This window comes from Phyllobates terribilis, unplaced genomic scaffold (genome assembly GCF_046119375.1).
Source record: "Phyllobates terribilis strain yellow unplaced genomic scaffold, ASM4611937v1 Scaffold_3__8_contigs__length_932513732, whole genome shotgun sequence".
Classification (NCBI taxonomy): domain Eukaryota; kingdom Metazoa; phylum Chordata; class Amphibia; order Anura; family Dendrobatidae; genus Phyllobates; species Phyllobates terribilis.
The window spans coordinates 199,855,612-199,882,504 of NW_027362763.1; the positions used below are offsets into that span (position 1 = coordinate 199,855,612).

The 26,893-nt window shown below is 45.7% G+C and overlaps 1 protein-coding gene across 2 annotated transcripts in view; it reads left to right on the forward strand.

The window, feature by feature from the left end:
- LOC141259040 (glypican-5-like) overlaps positions 1-26,893 on the forward strand; it is a 323,430-nt gene that overhangs the window by 85,631 nt on the left and 210,906 nt on the right. The window contains exons 4-6 of one of the 2 annotated variants that reach the window (XM_073674458.1): positions 2,195-2,319; positions 3,490-3,549; positions 24,063-24,188. In XM_073674458.1, the coding sequence (XP_073530559.1) occupies positions 2,195-2,319; positions 3,490-3,549; positions 24,063-24,188 (311 nt within the window). The remainder of the gene's footprint in view (positions 1-2,194; positions 2,320-3,489; positions 3,550-24,062; positions 24,189-26,893) is intronic. The other variant, XM_073674460.1, reaches the window with a different exon arrangement.

The following is a 26,893-nucleotide window of genomic DNA, read 5'->3' on the forward strand; positions in this document are numbered from 1 at the left end:
AGGAGGAATAAAGTTAATTTTGCCCCGGCAGCGGGGCTCTGTCTGCAGGCACCAGGCAGGTTCAGAACACGATCTACCTGCAGATTAACCCCATGTCTTCAGATTAATAGTATTTTTCACGTCAGGTTCCCTTTAAACAGAGAACACTTCTAGATTTTAATGTTGATAAAATTCCCAGTCTGAGGAGCACATCTTTAATCTATTTGTGACTGTCCTGGAGAGATGTGGGGTTTTGAAAATGCAGCACAGCAGGCATGTAAAAGAACAAAGGCGAAGACCATGTTCACATTCTGCCACTATGGACGGGACAAATAGCACTACATGCAGTGTTGTTTCCTGGCAAAATGACAAATTAGAAGAACAACAACATGAGTTAAAGTAGCATCTACATCGCATGATTATCATTCCTAAAATGTCGATCACCCGACAAATGAACAAATTGCTCTTTTGTCAGGTTAAATGATCTTTTGGTTTGTCTCAAAGATCATCGTTCTCGGCAGCGCAAAGTCCAGTGTAAACAGGAACTGTGCTGCAGAGAAGAACGGCAGTCTGCACACTGAACGATCCATTACAGTCTGTATCTGGCGGTCAGCCCGTGTAAACTGGTTATTAAGTGACTGCCATATGTTAAACATTCTGTTGCTTAACGCTACAAGTTCTGCAAATGTAAATCCCCCTTAGTAGAGTCCATCAGGCATTGCCATTGTCCATTGTGCAACAATTGATAATAAAAGCCACAATGTAGATGTGACCAGAGACTTAAAAGGAATGTAAATGACCTATTGTTTAAATTAGGATTTTTTGTTGAATGGTTTTTTTTTTTAATTTTTGGCAATGTTATTTTTTTCATATAATAATTTGTATTAAAGAGTTTGAAATCTTGCAATGTTCACACTGGCCACTGTAGCTATTCTAGACTTACTGTTCTTTACAGATAACTTTTCAGGAGTCTCAATATGATCACAGGCAGGATTTCAACAAAGATTAACACCTCTATAAATAGCTCATTAGATACTTCAACAGATAGGGTCTGTATCAGTCTATTACTTCTAATGTATGTATGAATCACTGGAAAGAACAGTGTGCAAATTGGCTCTTCAGAGAGGAAGAGGACCAGAACTCTATAGCGCTACCTGTTGGAAGCAGCAATCCTACAAGTCATTATCGACCCTTTAACGAGTCTTGCAATATGACTTAGGATAAAAGCCAAATCAGAATCTCAATTTTCAGATACGGTGTTTCGGGGTATTGCCCCTCATCAGTGCAAAGTATGAGAACTGATTTGGCTAGATGAGAGGCTCTGGACTGAGGTCTAAGGGGTAACGCATCTTCTTGTGGAGTGACATACCAGCTAAGGCATGCCAATGTAAGGAGGTTTATTCGCCGTCCAATGTTCCTCTGGGAAATGCAAATTGCCTCTTCAGAGAAGAAGAGGACTTGAACTCTATAGCACCACCTGTTGGAAGCAGCAATCCTGCAAGTCATCATTGACCCTTTAACAAGTCTTGCAACATGACTTCGGATAAAAGCCAAATCAGAATCTCAATTTGCAGATACGGTGTTTCGGGTTATTGCCCCTCATCAGTGCAAAGTCTGAGAACTGATTTGGTTAGATGAGAGGCTCTGGCCTGAGGTCTAAGGGGTAACGCTTCTTCTTCTGTAGTGTGACATACCAGCTCTGGCATGCCAATGTAAGGAAGTTTATTCGCTGTGCAATGTTCCTCTGGGAAATGCAAATTGCCTCTTCAGAGAGGAGGAAGAAGACTTGAACTCTATAGCACCACCTGTTGGAAGCAGCAATCCTGCAAGTCATCATTGACCCTTTAACAAGTCTTGCAATATGACTTAGGATGAACAGGACACTTGAGTCTAGAATAGCCCCAGTGGTCAGTGTGAGAATTGCAAGAATTTTTTTTTTTAATAATGTATCTGAATGAGAAAAAGTATGTTAGATATCTGAGATCATTAAAAAGCATTAAATGCAGTGTAAAAATATCGAATTAGCAAAAGACATGGCTTCTAATCTGAAAACAATTCACCAGAGATGATAAATAGTGCAAATATATGATTTGGATGAATATTTAGAGACATACTTTGCGTTAACTGTAGATCATGTCTAGTTGTTAAATGGTAAAATCTGCAGTGGTCACTTTCTCCTGCAATATTTCATTATACCCTGTGTATTCCCATGTAGGTAGAAAAAGTGTGTGGTGAACTACAAGAAAGTCCTCTCAAACAACTGTCTGATGAGAAGACTGCGAAAGAAGTGGCAGAAATACCTCCAGTTGCAAAGCTCCATTCTCTAGGACATTTGAGAAGGTATTGTGGAGGTCATCCTAAAACTAAGGCCAATGTCTTTCATGGCCTTCTAGAAGTGCATCTTAAATGTGACCTTTCACTTGCTTGAAAAAATTGAGTAATACCCTGTAAGGGTATCTGCATATGTTTAGTATTTGCTGCATTTTTGTCATTTTTTTCTGCTCAGATTTGCTACAAAAACTAAAGAACTTCCTACAGTTGACAAAGTGAATGAGATTCCTGAAGTCTGGTGCAAACGTTACTTATTTTTTCTTGCAGATTTGAAGCCGTTGTCAATTCTTTCTTAGTTTTTGCAGAATTTTTCACTTATTCTAATGCATAGGAGAAAACGCATGCAAAAAATGTGCATACTTTGTGCTGCTTTTTTTATCAACTCATCGATATTTGCAGAAGATTTCCAGCAGATATTTCTGTTTCAAATACTGAACGTGTGCACATACCCTTCAAATTCCTGAGCATCCCTCATTCTGTTGCTCTTTTCTGTTTAACACTGCCTCGCTGCATTGCAGAGATATTCACATTTGTTGCTTTTTGGAGCACGGTATGTGAAATCTCTGCTTCCAGTCCAATTGATCATTTCTTCAGAGTCTTCTCTGGGGCGTGTGCTTTCACCCCTTCCTCCTAGATGCTGCCAATCACACTAGCAGTCTCAGACACTGTCAAGGTGTGATTGGTAGCATCTAGGAGAGAAGGTTGAAAGTGCGCACCCCCAGAGAAGACTCTGAAGAAACGCACAGTTGGACTGTAAGCAGAAATTTCACATACTGTGCTCCAAATGCAACAAATGTTTTTATCTCTGCAATGAATTGACGCAGCGTAAAACGGAAAATAGCGTTAGAATCAGGAGAGCTCAGGGATTTTAAACAGCATTTAACTATTTTTTTTAACAAGAGACAGGTCCTTTTTAAGATCAGTCATGTTCATCTTGTTCTACACCATCTTTCTTGAACACCCTCATGAATGACTTTCCTGATCTTCTGATTCTGCTGTGCACGATCTCCAAACTTTCTTTTTTTTTTCCACTTCCAATGCTTATACCAATGCATGTAGGATGAGATAAAATACAATTTCATTTGATTAACCTTTTCTTTGTTTCTCCTGCTCTTTGCATGATACACTGCTTCCCTTCTCTCGGGTGGTGCTCTTTTTCTTCCACCTTGAATTCTGCAGTTCACTGCCTCTGAAAGCTCCGAAGAATGACAGGCCACGCAGTTTGAAAAGGATCTGTCGGTAAGATATTCCCCGTGGGTTGGCTGCTTGCTTTCCATATTTCCACCTTTCCTTTGGCTTTGCCGGTTGCTCCTCTTGGAATGTTTGTGCTCCTCAGACTCCTGCTGGACAATAACATTATGTTTGGCGGCTGCTTGTCTCCGTGTAGGGCCCGGCTGATCCAGCTGTGCGGTATTAACATGTAAAATGCATTCATCTCTGGTAGACAGGTACATATTTTCCTCCAAAGCTGACTGAGAATTAGTATGAATAGTTTCAGGTTACATTAATGCAAATTATACCCCAGATCTTACAGTGGTCATTTTGTATGAGTGCGTCTGCCAGTGTGCCAACACTAAAATAATTTGTGACATTTATATACCGTAGGTCAGCAGTTCATTCATCTTGGTGAAGGAAACATTGTTCTTTGGACTTCCTTAGTAACACATTACGGGTTCCACCCTGTTATCGAATACAGGCCATGTTAAACGCAGCTGTAGTCTGTCCGGGCATGCTGAAAGTTTTACTTTCATAACAGCTGGAGAGATGGAGGTTGGAGACCACACCTCAATAGGTATTCTGCTTCCAACCAAGGTGGTTTCTCCACCTTTGCAGACAATTTTTTTGTAATATGGGCTAAAAATCATTTTTGCAATTTTTGCCTTTTGTAACCTCTGCGTTGCGTTGTATATTTATGGTTGCATGATGCGTTAACAGAGAATACATTAGTCAACCCGCTATGACGGTCTGCTGGGGAGTTTGTAATTCTTTTAGTTAGGAAAATAACTAGGGAGCAAAAAGAGTGCAATAGGATGTTATCCAAAATAACATGGTGATCGGATGGCAGTTTCGCTCACCTGGTAGGGTGGATGGCCTCCCGCCTGCACTACAGCCATCCACCAATAAAATATACCCTTTTTAAATGGCTGTTTAAACCTCTTTGCACCTACTATGCAAGAGAAACTTCCATGTTTCACATCACTCAAGCCAACAGCCTCAGTGAAACATATCTCCCCTACAGTATTCTGTCAGTGACTTTGTCACATATCCCCCCCTCTGCCCAAATCCAGGGGTTTTGGTACCTTCACTTACTAAACATGGAAGTCTGGACAGGGCATCTGCGTTACCATGTAGTTTTCGGGGCCTGTGCTCCACTGAAAAACTAAAGTCCTGGAGTGCCAGGAACCACCTAGTCACCCGGACATTTTTCCCCATCCTTTCCCTCATCCATCTTAGGGGAGCATGATCTGACACTGGCCTGAACTTCCAGCCTAATAAGTAGTATCTCAGGAAGGGGCGTACATAGAAATCATGGGGCCCCATAGCAGAAGCTCTAATTGGGCCCCCCCCGCAAATAAAGAAATATTTGTCTGTGTCACAGAAGAGCAGGTCTCACAACTTTCCAGCCTTTACATAGTAATTTACCTCCTGCTAAAGTCCTAGATCCCTCTTTCATTTCCCCATAAAGTATGATGCCAACAAAAGTGCCCCCCAAACACAGTATGATACCCCCATGGTGCATTCCTCCACATTAGCCTCCACATGCACAGTATAATGACCTTACAGTACCCCACTTCAACTCCCAAGGCAAAGTATGGTGACACCAACACAGGATGATCCCCCAACTGAGACCCCCACAGAGCCCTCCATACACTATAATGGGCTTACATACAGTATAATGTTCTGCACTAGCCCTCCAAACAGTATAATGGCCCCCCACATAGCCCTCAAAATATTATAATGGCCCCACATAGCCTTCCATATAGTATAATACGCCACTGATAATCTTCCATATACTGTAGTATAATGTGCCCCCATAATCCTCCATATAATATAATGCGCCCCCCCCATAATCCTCCATATAGTATAATGAACTTCCCATGGTCCTCCATAGAATATAATTCACTCCCCACAGTCCTCCATGCAGTATATTACACACCCCATAGGGTAAAATGCAGCCCCATATAGTATAATGCACCCCACAGTCCTGCAGTATTATGGGCACCACGTACTCACTGATTTTTAAAATACCGTATATTTTAAATAAGCCGACCCGAGTATAAACCGAATCCCCTAATTTTACTACTAAAAAACTGGAAAAACGTATTGACTCGAATGTAAGCCTGGTGGGAAATGCAGCAGCTAATAGTAAATTTCCCAATTCTGGTACGTATGGCACCCCTCATCCCCCAATCCTGGTACGTATGGCACCCCTCATCCCCCAATCCTGGTATGTGTGGCCACCTCAATCCCCCAATCCTGGTATGTGTGGCCTCTTCAATCTCATAATCCTGGTATGTGTGGCCCCCTCAATCCCCCAATCCTGGTACTGTATGTGTGGCCTCCTCAATCCCCCAATCCTGGTATGTGTGGCCTCCTCAATCCTCCAATCCTGGTATGTGTGGCCTCCTCAATCCCCCAATCCTGGTATGTGTGGCCTCCTCAATCCCCCAATCCTGGTATGTGTGGCCTCCTCAATTACCCAATCCTGGTATGTGTGACCTCCTCAATCCCCCAATCCTGGTATGTGTGGCCTCCTCAATCCCCCAAACCTGGTATGTGTGGCCTCCTCAATCCCTCAATCCTGGTATGTGTGGCCTCCTCAATCCCCCAATCCTGGTATGTGTGGTCTCCTCAATCCCCCAATCCTGGTATGTGTGGCCTCCCCAATCCTGGCATGTGTGGCCTCCTCAATCCTCCAATCCTGGCATGTGTGGCCTCCTCAATCCTCCAATCCTGTCATGTGTGACCTCCTCAATCCCCCAATCCTGGTATGTGTGACCTCCTCAATCCCCCAATCCTGGTATGCGTGGCCTCCTCAATCCCCCAATCCTGGTATGCGTGGCCTCCTCAATCCTCCAATCCTGGTATGTGTGGCCTCTTCAATCTCATAATCCTGGTATGTGTGGCCTCCTCAATCCCCCAATCCTGGTACTGTATGTGTGGCCTCCTCTATCCCCCAATCCTGGTATGTGTGGCCTCCTCAATCCCCCAATCCTGGTATGTGTGGCCTCCTCAATCCCCCAATCCTGGTATGTGTGGCCTCCTCAATTACCCAATCCTGGTATGTGTGACCTCCTCAATCCCCCAATCCTGGTATGTGTGGCCTCCTCAATCCCCCAATCCTGGTATGTGTGGCCTCCTCAATTACCCAATCCTGGTATGTGTGACCTCCTCAATCCCCCAATCCTGGTATGTGTGGCCTCCTCAATCCCCCAAACCTGGTATGTGTGGCCTCCTCAATCCCTCAATCCTGGTATGTGTGGCCTCCTCAATCCCCCAATCCTGGTATGTGTGGTCTCCTCAATCCCACAATCCTAGTATGTGTGGCCTCCCCAATCCCCCAATCCTGGCATGTGTGGCCTCCTCAATCCTCCAATCCTGGCATGTGTGGCCTCCTCAATCCTCCAATCCTGTCATGTGTGACCTCCTCAATCCCCCAATCCTGGTATGTCTGACCTCCTCAATCCCCCAATCCTGGTATGCGTGGCCTCCTCAATCCCCAATCCTGGTATGCGTGGCCTCCTCAATCCCCCAATCCTGGTATGTGTGGCCTCTTCAATCTCATAATCCTGGTATGTGTGGCCTCCTCAATCCCCCAATCCTGGTACTGTATGTGTGGCCTCCTCAATCCCTCAATCCTGGTATGTGTGGCCTCCTCAATCCCCCAATCCTGGTATGTGTGGCCTCCTCAATCCCCCAATCCTGGTATGTGTGGCCTCCTCAATTACCCAATCCTGGTATGTGTGACCTCCTCAATCCCCCAATCCTGGTATGTGTGGCCTCCTCAATCCCCCAAACCTGGTATGTGTGGCCTCCTCAATCCCTCAATCCTGGTATGTGTGGCCTCCTCAATCCCCCAATCCTGGTATGTGTGGCCTCCCCAATCCCCCAATCCTGGCATGTGTGGCCTCCTCAATCCTCCAATCCTGGCATGTGTGGCCTCCTCAATCCTCCAATCCTGTCATGTGTGACCTCCTCAATCCCCCAATCCTGGTATGTGTGACCTCCTCAATCCCCCAATCCTGGTATGCGTGGCCTCCTCAATCCCCCAATACTGGTATGCGTGGCCCCCTCAATCCTCCAATCCTGGTATGCGTGGCCCCCTCAATCCCCCAATCCTGGTATATACGGCCCCCTCATCCCCCAATCACTGCACACACAAAAAAAATAAACACTAATACTCACCTTTCTTCCTCACCTCTCCTCCAGCGCTGCGTCCTGTCTGCTGCAGCTCATGTCGGCATCTGAGCAACGCGCATTCTCAGATCCCGAGGTGAGCTGCTGCTGCCGGCATATTCACTCCTCTCCACGCCAGGACTATGGGCGTGGAGAAGCGTGAATATGCATTCTCTTTTGTAGCAGGCACTGTCAGCAGGAGCTGCGACTCAGCGCTCCTCCGTGCCCGCTACTAAAGAGAATGAATATTCCCTCTTCTACACGCCCATGGGAGTGGAGAAGAGGGAATATTCATGTCCCTTTAGCAGCGGGCACACGTGATAGCTGCTTCAGCGGCTACTGTGTGCTCCACTCTGCCGCAACCTCCCTCCCCCCACCACTATCCACCAATACACACCTATACAACTTGTCCCCACGCTGCTTGGGTCCCGCCGCTGCTTGGAGCCCCTCGGCTCACGGGCCCCCCGCGATCACGGGCCCCATAGCAGTGGCGTGGTCTGCCGCCATTGGCGGTACGCCACTGATCTCAGGGTGTCAATTGCCCACTTGATGGCCAGGCACTCTTTTTCCACAATAGCATAGTTCTTTTCACAGGCCAAGAGTTTTCTGCTGAGATAAAGAATGGAGTGTTAATCCCCATTTACTTCTTGGGATAACACAGATCCTATGCCGACCTCTGAGGCGTCCGCCTGGACCACAAACTCTTTATTGAAATGAGGTACTTTCAAGACAGGCTGTTTACACAGGGCGAGCTTCAATGCCTGGAACGCCATCGCCGTCTTCATACCTTTAAGCAGGTCGGTCAGGGGTGCCGCTATCATGGCGAAATTCGGGATAAATCGCCGATAGTATCCCACGATTCCCAGAAATGCCCGAGCCTGTTTCTTGGAGGCCGGTTGCTGGCAATTCCAGATTGCCTCCACCTTGTTCACTTGCTGCTTTATTTCGCCCCTTCCAACGATGTAGCCCAAATATTTTGCCTCTTATTTTCCTATGGCGCATTTTTTTGGGTTTATGGTAAACCCGGCCTTTCTTAGTGCCCCAAGTACCGCCTGGACCTTCTGCAGGTGATTTGAATCTGGGCTGAAAATCACGATGTCGTCCAGGTAAGTGGCGACGTACTTCTTGTGCGAGGCTAGGATCCGGTCCATGGCCCTCTGGAAGGTAGCTGGGGCTCCCTGCAGACCGAACAGCATCCCGTCGGGTGTACAGAAGGCAGTCATCTCCTTGGCACCTGGGGACAAGAGAATTTGCCAGTAACCCTTTGTTAGGTCCCAGGTAGTGATGTACGTGGCATGCCCCCCAGCCGTTCAACAAGTTCATCGACCTGGGACATCGGATAGGCGTCAAACTTAGACACTTCGTTTAGTTTTCTGTAATCATTGCAGAAATGCCATTCTCAGTCCGGCTTTGGTGCAAGAACAATGGGGCTGGACCAGCTGCTCTTAGACTCCTCGATGATGGCCAGGCTCAACATCCTCCGCACCTCCTTGGAGATCATCTCACGGCGGGCTTCGGGGATTCGATATGGCCTTTGGTTCACCGCACATGCGGTTCTGTCAAGTTCTCATGCTCCACAACCTGCGTACATCCAGACAACTCTGAGAACAGGTCTCGGTTTCTCTGCTGCAGTTCTCGGCACTGTTGTTTTTGGGCCGGTGATAGTGTCTCTGCCACAGTGACATCATCGACTCTGGCTTCAGGATTGACCCCCAGACACGTAGCTTCCACCGGTTCCCTGTCCCGCCACGGCTTAAGCAAGTTGATGTGGTAGATCTGGTATGGCTTTCTTCTTCCTGGCTGGTGTATTTTATAATTGACTTCACTCAACTTCTCAACCACCTTGTACAGCCCTTGCCACTTGGCCAGAAATTTATTTTCGACCGTGGGTACTAATACTAAGACCCGGTCTCCAGGGCTGAATTGTCTCAGCCTTGTGGCCCAATTGTAGATCCTCCCCTGGGCTTCTTGTGCCTGAAGGAGGCTCTCCTTCACAATTGACATCACCCTCGTGATCCGGTCCCGCATTTGGGCCACATGCTCGATGACGCTCTGGTGGGGTGTAATCTCTGCTTCCCAGATCTCCTTCGCTATGTCTAGAAGTCCCCAAGGGTGACGTCCATATAGTAGTTCAAATGGCAAGAATCCCGTAGAGCTCTGGGGAACTTCCCTAATGGAGAACAGAAGGTATGGCAATAGGCAATCCCAGTCTCGCCCATCCTTCTCCACGACCTTCTTCAGCATAGACTTCAAGGCCTGGTTGAATCTGTCCACCAGGCCGTCCATCTGCAGATGGTATACAGACATCCAGAGTTGTGTAATCTGGAGAGCCTTACACAACTCAATCATCACCTTAGACATAAAAGGGGTTCCCTGGTCCATCAGGATCTCCTTTGGCAGGCCCGTCCGGGAGAAAATATGCACAAGCTCTCTGGTGATACTCCTGGCAGAGGAGTTTCTCAATGGTACCGCTTCTGGATACCGAATTGCATAATCCAACACTACCAGGATTTATTGGTGCCCCCTGGCAGACTTGACGAGGGGCCCAACAAGGTCCATGGCAATCCCGTCAAAGGGAACCTCTAAAATAGGCAACGGTACTAGGGGGCTGAAAAGTGGGATATGGAAGCAGATAGCTGACAGGTGGGGCAGGATCAGCAGTAATTCACTATCTCTAGATGACATCCAGGCCAGTAGAACCTTTGCAGAATCCGCTCCCGAGTTTTGTCTACTCCTAGATACCCACCCAAGATATGAGAAGGGGCCAGGTCTAATACCTTACGCCTATAGGTGCCTGGCACCATCAATTTTTCTATCACTTCCTCTCTTGGCTTATTGATGCGATAAAGAAGTTCCCCATTGAGTGTAAAATAGGGAATCTTGGTTTCAGCCGCCGGCTCTTGAGCAACGCCATTGATTAGACACATTATCAAATGCATTCTTCAAAGTAAGATCCTGCATCTGAGCCGTACTAAAATTCCCCCCAGAAACTCCCAATCCAGGAATCTCAGCCCCTCGGGTCACAGTCTCAATCTCATCACCGGCAAGAACACACAGGGGGAACCATCCGCCTCTGACTGCGTTGGGAATTCATCATGGTGGACACGCCTCCTTCCTGAGTCACATGGTATGTCTGCTGTTCGCCACAAGTCCCAGAACAGGCTAAATTCCCTCCCTATTATTACTAAATGTAGTAGGTCCTTAACCACCCCGACCTCATGGGACTCATCCCCACAGTTTGTATGGTCACTCTGGCGACAGGGTAATCCTTGGCATCCCCATGAATACAGCGTACCCCCACGTATTTCCTGGGGATCAACTGGTGGGGAAGTGTGGCCCTAATCAGAGTCACCAAACTCCCCGAATCCGAGAGTCCTGCTACCAACACCCCATTTATGGTCACGGGACATGACAGTGGCCTCTCCCTGGGCTGTTAGTCCACACTGCAGGCGGGGTAGGCATAGTAGTAACAGCGGAGTCCCAGGCTACAGTCCATTTGCTCGGAGGATAGAGGGCAGCTACATGGCCTGGGTCGTGACACCTCCAACATATGATCTCTCCCGCAGGGACCTTGGGCTTTACCTCTCCCGCCCCTTTGGACCTTGGATGCCCCACCCCCTTTTGGGCCTCCACCGGCCGATTAGGAGCCCCAATATGGAGTGGGCTGCTTTCCCAATGAACCCTCGACCCCCTGTTACCTCTCGACCAGTCTGACCAGTTCATCAGCGTTCCGGGGATCACCCTGGGCAACCCAAATCTGTATCGGCCTCGGCAGGGAATGTACAAATCGGTCACCATTCCTTCTGCCATCTGCGCTGGGATAGAGGATACCGGCTGCAGCCATTTTTGGACCAGCTGCAACAGGTCAAACATTTGGGACCGAGGGAGTTTCTCATGGTGATACGCACAGCGGTGGACCAGAGTGACCTGACAGTCATCATTACCACCAAGCGTGCCAAAATTTCAGTTTTTAGTTTTCCATACTCTTTGGCATCTTGCAAGGCCAAGTCATAATATGCCTTCTGGGGATTCCCTGTCAGGTATGGCGTCAGAACCTCTGCCCATTGTTCTGGCAGAAGTTTTTCCCTCTCGGCGACCCTTTCATAAACGGTCAGAAAGGCTTCTATATCTTCACTCGGGGTAATTTTTTGCATCACACGTCTTACCGCCTTCCGGACATGGGAGTCATCAGCCAGACCTGGGGGTAGGGTGATCTGTTGGCCCTGGATGGCGGTCGCCAAAAGCTGCATCTGCTGCTGTTGATCTTGCTGCTCTTGACATATCTGCTGTAGCAACAGTTTGTTCGTCTCCTTCTGCTGCTGATGCATCAGGACCAGGTATTTTATTACGTCCTCCATGTTGCCGGACATTCCTGCTGGCTGACGGCCTTTACCCAGGACATCCACCGTTGTCTGTGGCAGGTACACATGTTCCTGGAATCTTGCCCGCATTCTCCACCACTTGTGGTAGAGTTGCTCGCTCTGCTGCACTCGGAGGTAGATACAGGACACTGTCTCTTTAAATTACTTGGTGGTTTATTGTAGGAAGCAGCATAAACCACAGTCAGGTGTATAACATAAACATAGCCTTTCTGGCATAACAGGAAACCAAAAGGGAAAAGGTAAAGAACAGTCCTTACATCGGCCGAGGTCCGGCCACTCCGGGTTAGCAAGAGCACATGGTCCAGTTTTAGCACAAACACAGGCTCCTCTCTCTCAAGAGCTAGCTTCCACACACTGAACACCACCTGAGTGAAAAGGTTGACTATTTAAAGCCCAGACCCCACCCTGGGGTGGAGATATGGTGGATGGCCTCGCGCCCGCACTACAGCCATCCACCTATGAAACATGCTCTTTTTAAATGGCTGTTAATCCTTTCTGCACCTACTATGCAGGAGAAACTTCCATTTTTCACATCACTGAAGCTAACAGCCTCAGTGAAAAATATCTCCCCTCCAGTATTCTGCCAGTGACTTTGTCACATAGTACAGGTTTTCCTCCTGGGATCTAGATCCAGGGGAGTGTATTATTTGTGCAGAACAGATTGGTGCTTAAATAACAGAAAGGGAGAAATAATACACCGGAGGACTGAGTTTCTCGTGGTGTTCCCTGCTGTGTAGTGAAGTGCATACATTTCCTGCAATGGTAAAAGGACAGAGCTTGATATTTTGTGGAATTTCTATTTTTGGATAAGCATAATACAGTTCTGGATCAGAGGAATACAATATTAGCAAAATGAAACAAATTTGTCAAATCTCAACCACATGCTGTTTTATTTTCAAGCCGGAAATTGACTTTCGCAAATATTTCAACCCATTGCATGTCAGTTTCATCTGCATGTAGGGTTTTTATTTCTGATATTCTCATTAGATATGAATTGGGTGGCTTAGAAGGCACCTTTCACATCGGATTATGTTATTATCCTGCAGATATAGGTTTAACCTGCGGGATAATAGCATTAGAAAGATCCCCAGTTGCTGTACTGAAAGTGTGACACCAAAGGAAAAATTTATTTTATTTCTCCCACCGACTTTCAGTCATGGAGGTGTGCTGGCACGACTACAGTCACTGGTCAATATACTGTGAGTGGCGGCTGTAATCACGGCCCGTCACTTTGAAGGACTGCCAGCCCAGCAGTGCATCAGTGCAGAGCTGGCTGTCAGTCAAAGTGACGGCGTGCTTACAGGCGCCGCTCACAGTACATTAAGCAGTGACTGTACCTGAGCCAGAATGCCTGTATGACTGAAAGCCGGCTGGAAGAATAAAGTTTATTTTCTCCCTACTTTCAGTACTGCGGCAGCCGGGCACCTTTCTAACACTATTAACCTGAAGATTAACCCTATATCTGCAGATTGGTAGCATTATCTGACGTGACAGATTCCCCTTGAACCCACTGTAAAAATGCAATGTTACCAATCTAAGACTGTAGCGTTCCTAAATGAATAAAGTCACCACAGGGTGCCAGGATGTGCTGTGCAGAGACCAGCTTGGAAACCTTCTAGAAGCCATGGAATTACCAGCAGCCGTGAGGGTCTTCTTTTTTTTTAAGTGCCAGTCTGCAAGGAAATCTGCTCCAAGATCTTGCTGATATTTGTGGATTTACTGTGGAAATTGCTTACAATTCTACTCATCTTTTCTTCCTGTGTCCAGCATTGGCTCTCTGCTGCTACACCAGCTTTTGTTAATCGGCTGCAGCGGTGATGTCACAGACTACAGCCAATCACTAAGCTCAGCAACTAGTGCAGAGTCACTGAGCTCAGTGATTGGCTACAGAGGTGATGTGCACTGTAGCTGTGGCGCCAGTGCTGCAGCCAGTACACAGACACAGAAGCAGTGGGGGAGAGTCAGCGCTGGACCTGGGGAAGGTGAGTACCTTCTGTGTTTGTTATTATATGTATACAAGCATTTAGGGCCAATTTTTTTTTACGGTGAAAGAACCTTTAATTGGACACATTCCAGTATTATTTCTTATAGATGAGTGAATGTTTCGTTATTATTTAAAGGGAATCTGTCAGTAGGATCAACCCTCCTAAGCCGTCTATATGGTCATGTAGGTCATAGGAATCTGAATAAAATGATACCTTGTGATCCGATGTATTATTCCAGGGAGATCCTTGTTTTTCTTACATGTAATGTGTGCACTCTTCCTGTATGTTCAATTCTCCAGGTATATAATAGCGCTGTCACATTGGTTCCCAGAGCAGAGTTATTGTGTACGCTGGGTGTATCAAAGTGCTGGATGGGTTGTATCCACTGCACACTAACCAATTTTTTAGTGCCTTAAATCAGGGCATTTAAGCCTTTTCCTCAGACTGCCAAGAGATGCCCCCCAAAATATGTCCGGTTTTGGGGGAGAGTTTACATAAAAAGTGTCTTTGTGGTTTCAAAAAAAAGTTGCAAAATAGTTCTGCAAAAATGTGCGCCTTTTTTTAAACCAGAAAGTTTGTGCACAGAGAATAATAAATTTCCCTGGGTGGAAAAATATAAAAAGCAGAACATGTAGAATGGAATGTGGTTTTAGTGTTATAATGGATGAAGGGCGTTTTCTGATTTTATATGTGTAATGACACAAATATTGGTCTGATCACACAGCTATATCTTCATCGTATGTCAGATAGAGCATATGCAGCACAGGGCTGGAAAGCTTTGGCCTAGTGCTGCCCTCTGCTGGAATAACTAAGAAGGACTGTTAGATTTGCAGACTGGCCAATGTACTGCTAGGCTATGTGCCCACGATGAAGAAATGCTCAGGATTTTTTCCTGAGCATTTCTGCATCTCCCTGGCAGAAAAAACGCATGCGGATTGTACATGCGTTTTTCATGCCAGGGACATGCGGATGTGAAGCGTTCTTCACTGGCATTTCCGCATGCGAGTGTCAAGCGCTTTCCAAGCGATTTTAGCATCACTTGGAAAGTGCTTGACAACTAGGTCACACTATATAAATCCATGCAAACAGCATGGATTTATATAGTGTGATCCGAGAGAATGGTTAAAAATAAAAAAATAAATATATACTTACCTTCCGATGGCCCCCGCAGTCTTGCTGCGCTCCTGTGCTAGCTGCCAGCAGCTCGCGGTGCCCTGTACTGAAGGACCTGCCGTCACATGACTGTGACGTCACCGCAGGTCCTTCAGTCCGGCGCGATCTGTCGGCAAGCACAGGGAAGGAGACCGGGGGCCGTCGGAAGGTGAATATAACCTTTATTTTTTATTTTATTCTTTTTTTTACAGCTTTTAATGGTACCTGGGTGTGGAGGAGACTCTCCTGTCCTCCACACCCGGGTACCATCCGCACATTAGAACGCGCCACTTACGCAAGTACAGATGCAGTCTTGCAGAATTGGCGCGTTCTAATGCAAGTCAATGGCGGCGAAAACGCAGCACTTCCGCAAAATAATTGGTAGTGCTGCATTTTTTTCCGCAATGATAATCCGCAGTAAAAATTTCCGCAGCATGTGCAGAGCACATGCGGATTATCATTGTGGAACATGGCAGGCCTTCTACCATGCATTTTTTAAGCGTTTCTGCAGCATTTTTGACGCTGTGGAAACGCTTAAAAAACGCATCGTGGGCACACAGCCTTAGTGGGATTTTGTGCTGGCATCCCCTGGACTGATAGTAACCGTATACACCAAGAATAAAAAGCCGTGGACTTGTGGGGAAACAAAGGATCCATAGACATATTAATAATGTGCAAATGATGAAGAATTGATGCTTATTGCTCCTGCACCCTGAGTTGTTTAAACGTGCTACCATGGCCTTCAGCGGCTCCAGACTCCACGGAGGATATAGTTCAAGTTGAATTTCTTAAAGTTCACTATTTAATGTGAATTCAAACATTTTGAGACCCGATTCACAAAAAAACCTTGCTGACAGCATTTCCCACACTGCTGAAGCATCAGAGAGTGGGCTAATGTCATTTTGTGTTGCCAAATGTACCTCTCCATAATGCCCTGCAGCTATGACACCTAGCGGACCATACCTTATACAGTGGTGGTCAGTGGAGCACAGTTTGTATGGTAGAGTAATTTTCCATCTCCAGAGTCACTGGGTAAGTCTCTCTCTTCTGTAGAGTGTAAGCTCTTATGGTCAGTGGGGTCCTTTCTCTCTCTCCTGTAGAGTGTAAGCTTTGATGGTCAGTGGGGTCCTCTCTTTCTCTTCTGTAGAGTGTAATCTCTGATGGTTAGCAAGGTCCTCTCTCTCTCTCCTGTAGAGTGTAAGCTTTGATGGTCAGTGGAATCCTCTCTCTCTTCTGTAGAGCGTAAGCTCTTATGCTCAGTGGGGTCCTCTCTCTCTCTTTTGTAGAGAGTAAGCTCTTATAGTCAGTGGGGTCCTCTTTCTCTCCTGTATAGTTTAAGCTCTTATGATCAGTGGGGTCCTCTCTCTCTCTCTCCTGTAGAGTGTAAGCTTTGATGGTCAGTGGAATCCTCTCTCTCTTCTGTAGAGCATAAGCTCTTATGCTCAGTGAGGCCCTCTCTCTCTCTTCTATAGAGCGTAAGCTCTTATGGTCAGTGGAGTCCTTTCTCTCTTCTGTATAGTCTAAGCTCTGATGATCAGCAGGGTCCTCTCTCTTTCTCATGTAGAGCTTAAGTGCTTATGGTCAACAGGGTCCTCTCTCTCTTCTGTAGAGTGTAAGCTGTTATGGTCAGTGGGGCCCTCTCTCTCTCTTCTGTAGAGTGTAAGCTCTGATGGTCAGCTGGGTCCTCTCTCTCACCTGTAGAGTGTAAGGTCTGATGGTCAGCAGGGTCCTCTCTTTCTCATGTAGAGCTTAAGCGCTTATGGTCAGTAGGGTTCTCCCTCTCTCTCTTCTCCCCCACTTGTATTTTCCTAGCAATTACAAGCTTTCCAGCATTGAGATTTGAGCAAATTTATTTACTGTAAATCTAATTTTTTGAGAAAATTTGGTAAAGTCAGCAAATTTCAATTTCCAAAGATCCGTTTATCTCTACTTGTCTCCCATCAAGCACATCTTGGACATTATTAGTCGGCAATTGCAACGGGAGCTGCCAGCAGCGGATCTTGATGATTTTCCCAAGTGCATTCAGCGTGCCAGAATGTTCCTCAATCCTCAGACAACCATTAATAACATCACTGATAGCTGCCAAGATGTCTAAGTGTGGGGATTTCTGTGTGTTCTACTCATACTTGATACAGGATACATTTGTTTCCATTTTTCAGCATTTGCCCGTCATTAACATGTCTATCGATCTGGTGATTTCTATAGTTCTATAATTTTCGCTTCTTTGTGTTGAGGAGTGTCTATTTCAGCAACTGTAAACTTCTATGTGTTAGAACCTTGCTGTTAGGTTTTTTTTCCTTTGCTGGTCACATGACCTTGTTGGCCTATTTAATCCTGCTCCGCCCTTCTGGCTTTGCTGGACTTCATTGTATATCTACTTTCTAGCTAGCCTGTGCTCTGTATCTAACTCTGTTAGTTTGCTTGGTCTACGGACCTCTAGGTTCTATCTATTTTGTTTGTTCGTCTGTCTGCTACTATTTCTGTTAGGAGGTGTCCCATATTCCTCCCAGTCCTTAGTACTTGTAGGGATTCCCTCCCCAAATCTATAGGTCTCCGTACAGACTAGATTAGGACTTTAGCAGGTCTGATCGCAGGATCAGGTTCCCTGTTACATCGTAGGGATTCTGCTGAGTCTTATAGTAGGGACAGATCTCCTCTCTTTCCTTAGCTTTGGTAGCAGAACATAACAGTAAGTCCAGCCTGTAAATTCTCTAAGGAAAGATTTTTTTTTGTTCCATCATGGTGTCGGTTCAGGATTTGGCTAAACACCTGCAGGGACTCTCTCTGGAAGTGGCCGAGCTCCGTCAGCACGTGAGTAACTGTCCTGGAGCATATTTCTTGGAGCCTAAGGTATGTTTGCCGGATTTATTTTTTGGTGAACATCGAGAATTTTTTTCATTTAGAAATGCTTGCTTATTGTATTTTCGTTTGAGACCCAAGTCCTCTGGGGATGAATCCCAGCGCGTAGGGTTCATAATGTCACTTTTGCGCAAAGAGCCTCAGGAGTGGGCCTTTTCTTTGCAGCCTAGTGATACATGCTTCAGATCAGTGGATAGTTTTTTTTCTGCTTTAGGACTATTATATGATGATCCTGACCGTGTCGCATCAGCTGAGACTGAGTTGAGACGTTTAAAACAAGGATCAGGTAATATGGAAAAATATTGTACACATTTTCGTCGTTGGTCCACTCAAACAGGGTGGAACGATTCTGCTCTGAAAAGTCTATTTCTTGCTGGGCTCAGTGAAAAGGTTAAAGACCTGCTAATTGCTTATCCTACACCTGAAGATTTGCAACAGGCTATGCAATTAGCTATACGGGTGGATAGGAGACTGCGTGCTAGGGTTAATGAGAGCAAATCCTCTGCTATGTCAGTTTCTGGTTATGATAATGTGTGTACTAACAGTGGTGAACCGATGGAGATTGGATCGGTGGCACCTCGCTCTCAAGAAAAACACCGTCGTTTTTCAGAAGGCTTGTGTTTCTATTGCGGGAAATCTGGTCATTTGATTAAAGGCTGTGAGCTTCGTATGAAGAAAGAAAAAAAAATGGTCAGTCACGCCCGTATTGCCTGTTTAAATTCCAAGGGTGTATTTTTAGCTGCTTCCACGATTGCTCAGGAAAAATTAATGGAATTTCGGGTGTTTGTTGATTGCGGGTCTACACTGAATGTTATTGATGGGGGATTCGTGGAAAAACTCAATTTAAAACCTGAACCTTTATCATCCCCCATTGCTGTGGTTTCTGTGGATGGCTCCCCTTTGAAGAATATTACTCTCAAGGTCTGTGAATTTCCTCTCACTATTAATGGTGTTCACCATGAGAAATTGGATTTGGTAGTGTTGAATAACTTGCCTTCTCCAGTAATATTGGGTTTGCCCTGGTTAAAATTTCACAATCCTGTACTGGATTGGTCTACCAGTGAAATTAAATCCTGGAGCCATAAATGTTATGACAAGTGTTGTAACGGGCGTATTGCAGCTTTGGATAGGGGAGAATTGCCTGTTCCTATTCAGGATTTTTGGAGAGTTTTTTCTGAGAAAGAATCGCAGGTTTTGCCTCCCCATAGAGACTATGATTGTTCTATTGAATTTGTCCCTGGAGCGACTCTTCCTAAAAGTCGTTTATTTAACCTTACTATTCCTGAGAGGAAGGCTTTGGAGGAATACATACAGACAAGTTTGGCCGCCGGTCACATTAGGCCCTCTAAGTCTCCTGTGGCGGTTGGATTTTTTTTTGTAAAAAAAAAGGACGGCGGTTTACGTCCTTGTCTGGATTTTCGTGAGATTAACAAAATTACGGTACGCAATCCTTACCCACTGCCATTGATTCCTGATCTGTTTAACCAGTTATTGGGGGCCAAGTGGTTCTCTAAAATTGACCTTAAGGGGGCATACAATCTGTTGCGCATGAAGGAGGGTGATGAATGGAAGACTGCTTTTAACACTCCTGTGGGTCATTTTGAGAATCTGGTTATGCCTTTTGGTCTTACTAATGCTCCTGCATTTTTTCAGAATCTGATTAATGACATCCTTAGACCTTTGATCGGTAAAAATGTGGTTGTGTATTTGGATGACATTTTGATTTATTCGCCAGATCTGGAGTCTCATTGGCGGAGCGTGCGTGAGGTATTACAGTTATTAATGGACAATTCGCTTTTTGCTAAGCTGGAGAAATGTGAGTTCGCTGTACAGAGAATTAGTTTTTTGGGCTACATTATCTCCAGCAAAGGTTTTGAGATGGATCCGGTTAAGGTTCAGGCTGTGCAGGAATGGCCTAGGCCTATTGGTTTGAAATCAATACAGAGGTTTTTGGGTTTCGCCAATTACTATAGAAAATTCATAAAAAATTTTTCTAGTATTGTCAAACCTCTGACTGATCTCACCAGGAAAGGTGCTGATGCGGTTCAGTGGTCTTCTGAGGCCATTGAAGCTTTTGTGTATCTCAAGGAGAGGTTCACCTCTGCTCCCATCCTTATGCAGCCTGATGTTACTAGGCCGTTTTTGGTTGAGGTTGATGCTTCCTCTGTGGGGGTTGGCGCAGTATTGTCTCAGGATAACGGGGATGGATTACATCCCTGTGCATTTTTTTCAAAAAAATTTTCGGAGACTGAATTGAATTACGATATTGGTAATCGGGAATTATTGGCTATTAAACTCGCATTTGAACACTGGCGCCACTTCTTGGAAGGTGCGGAATTTCCCGTTCAGGTTCTTACGGATCATAAAAATCTGATATATCTTGACGCTGCCAAGCGCCTGAATGCCCGTCAGGCTAGGTGGGCACTGTTTTTCTCGCGGTTTAATTTCTCCGTTACTTACATCCCTGGTACTAAGAACGTTAAGGCGGATGCCTTGTCTCGCAGTTTTTCTCCCATAGTCGGTGCTGAGAAAGAGGAAAACATTTTACAAGAAGGTGTTGTGATAGCTGCTTTAGACTCCGTTTTGGAAGATGAGATTCTTAAAGCTCTGGAGAATGCCCCATCTAACACTCCTCATGGGAGGTTGTTTGTGCCTGGGACCTTTAGGAGAGATTTGTTTGTTGAGTGTCACGAATCTCGGTTGGCAGGTCATCCCGGAATCTCTGAGACCAAGAGACTGGTGGGTCGCAGTTTTTGGTGGCCTGGATGGCAGAAGGAAGTCATTAAGTGGGTGCGCCAATGTACTATATGTGCTAGATCTAAGTCCTCACATACTCCTGCTGCGGGGTTGCTTTGTCCTTTGGAGGTCCCCAGTGCTCCTTGGACACATTTGGCTATGGACTTTATAACTGACCTTCCCCCCTCTGAGGGTTTTACTGTCATCTGGGTGGTCGTGGACCGTTTTAGCAAGATGTGTCACTTGGTTCCCTTCGTCAAACTGCCCTGCGCTAAAACTCTCGCTAAGGCCTTTGTCAAGGAAATTGTCAGACTTCATGGCGTTCCTACTGACATTGTTTCTGATAGGGGTCCTCAGTTCGTGGCTCGTTTTTGGCGTGCCTTTTGTGACAGGTTGGGAATTCATTTGTCGTTTTCGTCCGGATATCATCCTGAATCTAATGGCCAGACAGAAAGGAAAAACCAGGATGTTGAGCAGTTCTTGCGTTGTTTTGTGGCAGACAATCAAGAGGGGTGGTCTGAGTTTCTGCCACTTGCCGAATTTGCTCTGAACAATCATACATCTTCTTCTGCTGGTTGTTCGCCTTTTTTTTGTTGTTCTGGGAGACATCCGTCGTTTGGGTCGTTCTCCAAGTTGGGATCTGCCGTGCCTGAGGAGGAGAATTTTTCCGGTGATTTGGAAAGAGTTTGGACGGATGTGCGTGGTAATCTTCAGGAGGCCAACAGAAAATCTAAAGACTACTTTGATAGGAAACGACAGGAGGTTTTGTTCGCTGTTGGTGACATGGTTTGGTTGTCCTCTAGGAATCTGCGGTTGAGGATTCCTTCTAAGAAATTGGGTCCCAAGTTTGTAGGGCCCTTTAAGGTGCTTCAGGTTGTCAACCAATCTGCTGTTAGGTTGGAGGTTCCTACCTCCTGGAGAATTAATCCGGTCTTTCATGTCTCTCTGTTAAAAAAAGCTGTTGTGTCGGATGGTGACGCCTCTGCCTCTGTTCCTCCGGTGGTGGAGGACGGGGAATATGAAATTTCTCGCATCCTTGACTCTAGACGGTATAGAGGTAGTTTGCAGTATCTTGTGGCCTGGAAAGGTTTCGGACCCGAGGATAACTCTTGGGTGAGGTCAGATGATGTTTCCGCGTCCAGACTTATCAGAGCGTTTCACAGGAGATTTCCTGATAAGCCTGGTCCTAGGGGATCCGGAGGATCCTCTTAGAAGGGGGGGTACTGTTAGAACCTTGCTGTTAGGTTTTTTTTCCTTTGCTGGTCACATGACCTTGTTGGCCTATTTAATCCTGCTCCGCCCTTCTGGCTTTGCTGGACTTCATTGTATATCTACTTTCTAGCTAGCCTGTGCTCTGTATCTAACTCTGTTAGTTTGCTTGGTCTACGGACCTCTAGGTTCTATCTATTTTGTTTGTTCGTCTGTCTGCTACTATTTCTGTTAGGAGGTGTCCCATATTCCTCCCAGTCCTTAGTACTTGTAGGGATTCCCTCCCCAAATCTATAGGTCTCCGTACAGACTAGATTAGGACTTTAGCAGGTCTGATCGCAGGATCAGGTTCCCTGTTACATCGTAGGGATTCTGCTGAGTCTTATAGTAGGGACAGATCTCCTCTCTTTCCTTAGCTTTGGTAGCAGAACATAACACTATGGCCATCTGCCATATGACAAGTAAAGGGATGATGTCAATGACACTATAAATGTACCTGCACTGATACAGCTTGATCTTTTTTCAGGTTGAAGGTAGACAGTCCATCGAGTTCAGCCTGTAACCCAACAAGTTGATATACAGTATATGACGATGTTTGCTACAGATCTAAGGAATATATTCCAGCTGTAGATAGAAGAACAATTAAACATTTTTTGTACTCAACTGTATTATACACTTGTATGACCCCCGAGTTGTATGGAGCCACAATGTGAGACTCAAAATGGAAGGAGCCATACTGTTTCATATGTCACCAATTTAATGCACAGGCACATGCTGTAGATATTTTAGGGCTGATTCATTGTTGTATTTGCACTTGTTTTTGTCACAAGAGTTTTGCGCTTTTTTGTTTGCACCATATTTATCTTTCCATTTGTGCTTTTTATTTTATGTCTGTCTTTTTTTATGTTCGCAAATTTATTCCAGTGGCTCCCGGTGTGCTTTTTAAATGCCAGATATTTTTAGTGCGATTTTTGCACCATTTTGTGAAATGTGCGACTTTTTGTGCTAAAATAAATCATGAAAAAGAGAAGACAAAAATAAAGACTATTTTTGATTTTGCGCAAAAAAATCATCAATCACGTACATTATTTTGAATAATTTGTTGCAAAAATGTAAATGAATACCACAAGACAAAAAAGAAATGACTCAAACGTGACCTGTCACTTGCGCAATAACATTTTTTGTAAAAGTCCCTGAGCTCACATGATTCTTACGCTTTTTTATGTATTTTCTGCGTCATTCATATTTGTTTCTTTTAGGGTGCAGTATGTGAAATCTCTGCTTGTAGTACAACTAGGCGTTTCTTCATAATCTTCTCTGGGGGCATGTGCTTTCACATTTCCCTCCTAACCTGCTACATCAGCTGCCAAGCTGTGATTGGCAGTGCCGTGGAAGAGGGGACGAAAGTGCACGCCCCCAGAGAAGACTCTGAAGAAAAGGCCAGTTGCACTACAAGCAGAAATTTCACATAGTGTGCATCAAAAGCAATAAATATAGATATCTCTGCAATGGAGCGACGCATCGCAAAATGGAAAAAAGCGGCAGAATCAGAGTAACTAGAGGATTTTGAAAAGGTATTAAACTCAATTTTTTAGTAAATGACTGGTCCTCTTTAAGAAATAACACAAATGATGAATCGAAGACTTCTTCTATCAAATTCAATGCTCCATCTGATCTATCCTCTCCATAATATGGTGCAGATTGGAGGTACATATCACAGAAAGCAGGTTTATGGAGTCTCTGTGTGCTTGAAACCTTAGTGTTTTCTTAACTCATTTTCTTTTTCTGACTGCTGTTCCGTTTTTCTTTTTTTTTTTTGCTTTCACATTTATTTACTTGCTCAGATCCAATTTTATTACAACAGCAAAAATAAAACATGACAAAATGCAAAGTGTGCAAAATAGAAAAAGTGCACACTGCGGAGTAGACTATCATGATGCTGGCACATTACAGATCTGCGGCGTGCGTTGTGTCCTTCTGACCTTATTCATTTATGACTGCGCCCTTTGATCAGTCTTTTTTTTTGTTTCAGTGAATTTATCAAATACATGAAGCCTTCAAGGACATTTTATTCCACATTGGCAGAGCGATTATGTGATGGGGACCAGGCAGTAAGAGACGGTTCCACATGCTGGAATGGAGAAGATGTGGTGGAAAGGTAAGGCACCAAAAGAATTGGCAGGACACTGGTCAAGCGGCGATGTCAGTAGTCTGTGAGCATCAGACCACAGCCCTGCAAACCTCCTCCTACCTGCGGGTATCCCAGAGCCTCTTCTGATTTGTAGGCCTTACGTGATATCATCGTTGCGGCATGACACATGCATAAAGTCACACCAGGCTACTAATCAGAATAGGTGCCTGTGATACCAACAGATAGGAGGAAGGTCGCTGGGCTCTGCTCCAATGGCCAAGGACTAACCACACATGCTGATGTGTGAATATAGCTTTAGCATGAGTGAGAAAAAAACGTTACAAACAACTGAATGCCGCTCCTTCCAGTCAAGAGAGTCGTTCTGCAGCAGGACTAGTGATGGTCTTCTTGCTGCTAGTCCACTCAGCTATGATTGACATCCCACATTATTTGTACTGGCTGGGACTCTGGGATCAGTCCCCGCTGCTGAACCACCCTCTGGAATGAGCAGCAGGCCGCTGATTAGCTGTTGCATTTATACGGAAAGTCAGGAGACCTGGTTATATAGAAGCGAGCAGAGGTGCAGAGGAACACGCAAATATTAGAGGAGTAAAATCTTTTATATTGCTATTATTATAACCAGCAACAACTGGAGTTTGTTGCCAGTTTTGACTTCTCTATTGAACTCAATGGGGAAATTTGGAACAAATTTACAAATGACCCACGATACAAATTCTAAGGGTTAAGGTTTTTTCTTCTGGAGAACACCAAGTTCGCATAGTGAGACTTATAGGCCATGCTAACGTCTCATCTAGCCAACCAGTTTTCCTGCTTTGCACTTATGAGGGGCAAAAACTGCCAAAAAATGTGTCAGCAAATTGAGTTTCTGGTTTGGCTTCCTATCTTAAGATGTGAGTTGATTTTGAGTTTTAGGATTGCTACCTCTAATAGGTGGTGCTACAGTCCCTTTCCTCTCTGAAGGGGCTATGTAAAACATCAATTAACAAACTGCAGATTTAAGATCTACACGGGAACATGCCGAGCTCCATGTACCTGAGTACATAACAATTATACAGTAAAAAGCTCTTAGGAGTTAAAATGGTTTTCTCAATTTCTTCTGTAGGAGCCCCTGTGCTTGTGGGGAAGAAGAGGGTTGGTTTGGTTGGTGGGCTTCTGGATGATTGACAGTTCAGACCAGTGAAAATCATTGACCCCAACTCTACACTCTTTTCCTAAATAATAAATTAAATATCCCTCTGTTCTAAAATTGGGGAGAGCTGGGGGATTTGAACCATTTGTTCCCAGTCTATGACTTGTTTATGATATTACAGCTCAGTCCATCCAAGACAAGCTGCAATTCTCTATAGGGTTCGCTCACACGAGCGTATACATCAGACAAGTGCTATCCGATGTTTTATTAGATAGCACTCCGGCCAAGGGCAGTGCTGATCAGTGTTTTTTTTCTCATACCAATTTGGCATGAGAAAAAAATTGCAGCATGCTGTGAGTGGCCGCGCAAATCAGATGCCACTCACCCATTCAAGTCTATGGGTGCATGGAAAACATCAGACTGTACTTGGATTTCTGCAGTCTCACACAATGGAAAAGATAGAAAAAATGAGTTCTCCATCTTCTCCCCATCTCCTCTGAGATAATCAGAACAGATCAGATCCAATACTCGGATCAGAATTTGATCGGAGTGTCATTACCATAATCGATCCGATTCTCTGGGGGGGGAGAGAATTTTATCACAGGTGAGGAGAAGGTGGAGAACAAAATCTTTTCCATTGTGTGAGTCTGCGGAAATCGGACTGCACTTGGATGTTACACTTGTGTAATCCTAGCCTCATGCTGAGGCTATATGACCACTTTGGTTGCGACACAGGTCATACGACCAAAGTTCGTTCTGTCCAGTATCTATGTGGCACCCCAGGGGTCTGGTTTCCACAGTAACAGCAATGTTATGTCTGAGAGCAGGTGGGAGGTCTCTTGGTCAGGGATCCTATGCATGCCACACCTCCTGCCCAGTCCTGGGAGGGGAAGAACTTCCCCTATATAAACCTAGGGCTGAGGCAGGGTTAGTGAGTAGAGAAGAAGTAGAGACAGAGAAGCAGATATAGGAAAAGAACATCAGGAGCTCTGTGGGAGCAGTGCTACAAGGAGTCAGGGGCTGGCAGCTGCAGAGCTCGCCCTGACTGAGAAGTTATCACCGGACCCGGAGTCCGAGGCTGTGGGGACTAACTCCTATCCAGCAGCAGAAACCGACCGGCAGGGGATTGCAGGTCCTCTGGCCCAGAAACCCGAAGGCACGGTCACACGCGTGGGACCAGCACCGCCGTCGTGGAGCGGAAGCTACTAGAAGGCCCCGAGTCACCGGCCATACGGGTGAGCACCACACGGTACACTCAGGGACGTGGGCTACTTATACCCGCCTCTAGCAAGGTAGCCGGAAGAGTATCGTTAGTTTGGGAGGCCTACAACTCCGCCTGGCCAGGGGAGATCCCATCTGCTCAAGGACTGACCAGGCCCCAATCGCTAGCCAGTACTCCGGGAGGGTCTATCTTTGTCACCAGTAAAGACCCTGAACTACACCGTACCGTCTCCGAGTGGTTCCTGCTACCCCCATCATCCACGTCGGCTGCCCTGAGGCCATACCCCTCCCGTTGGGGGTTATACTATCACGCTGCACAATCCTACCACCGGCCTCAGCGGTCTGCCCTGCAGCAGCAGCT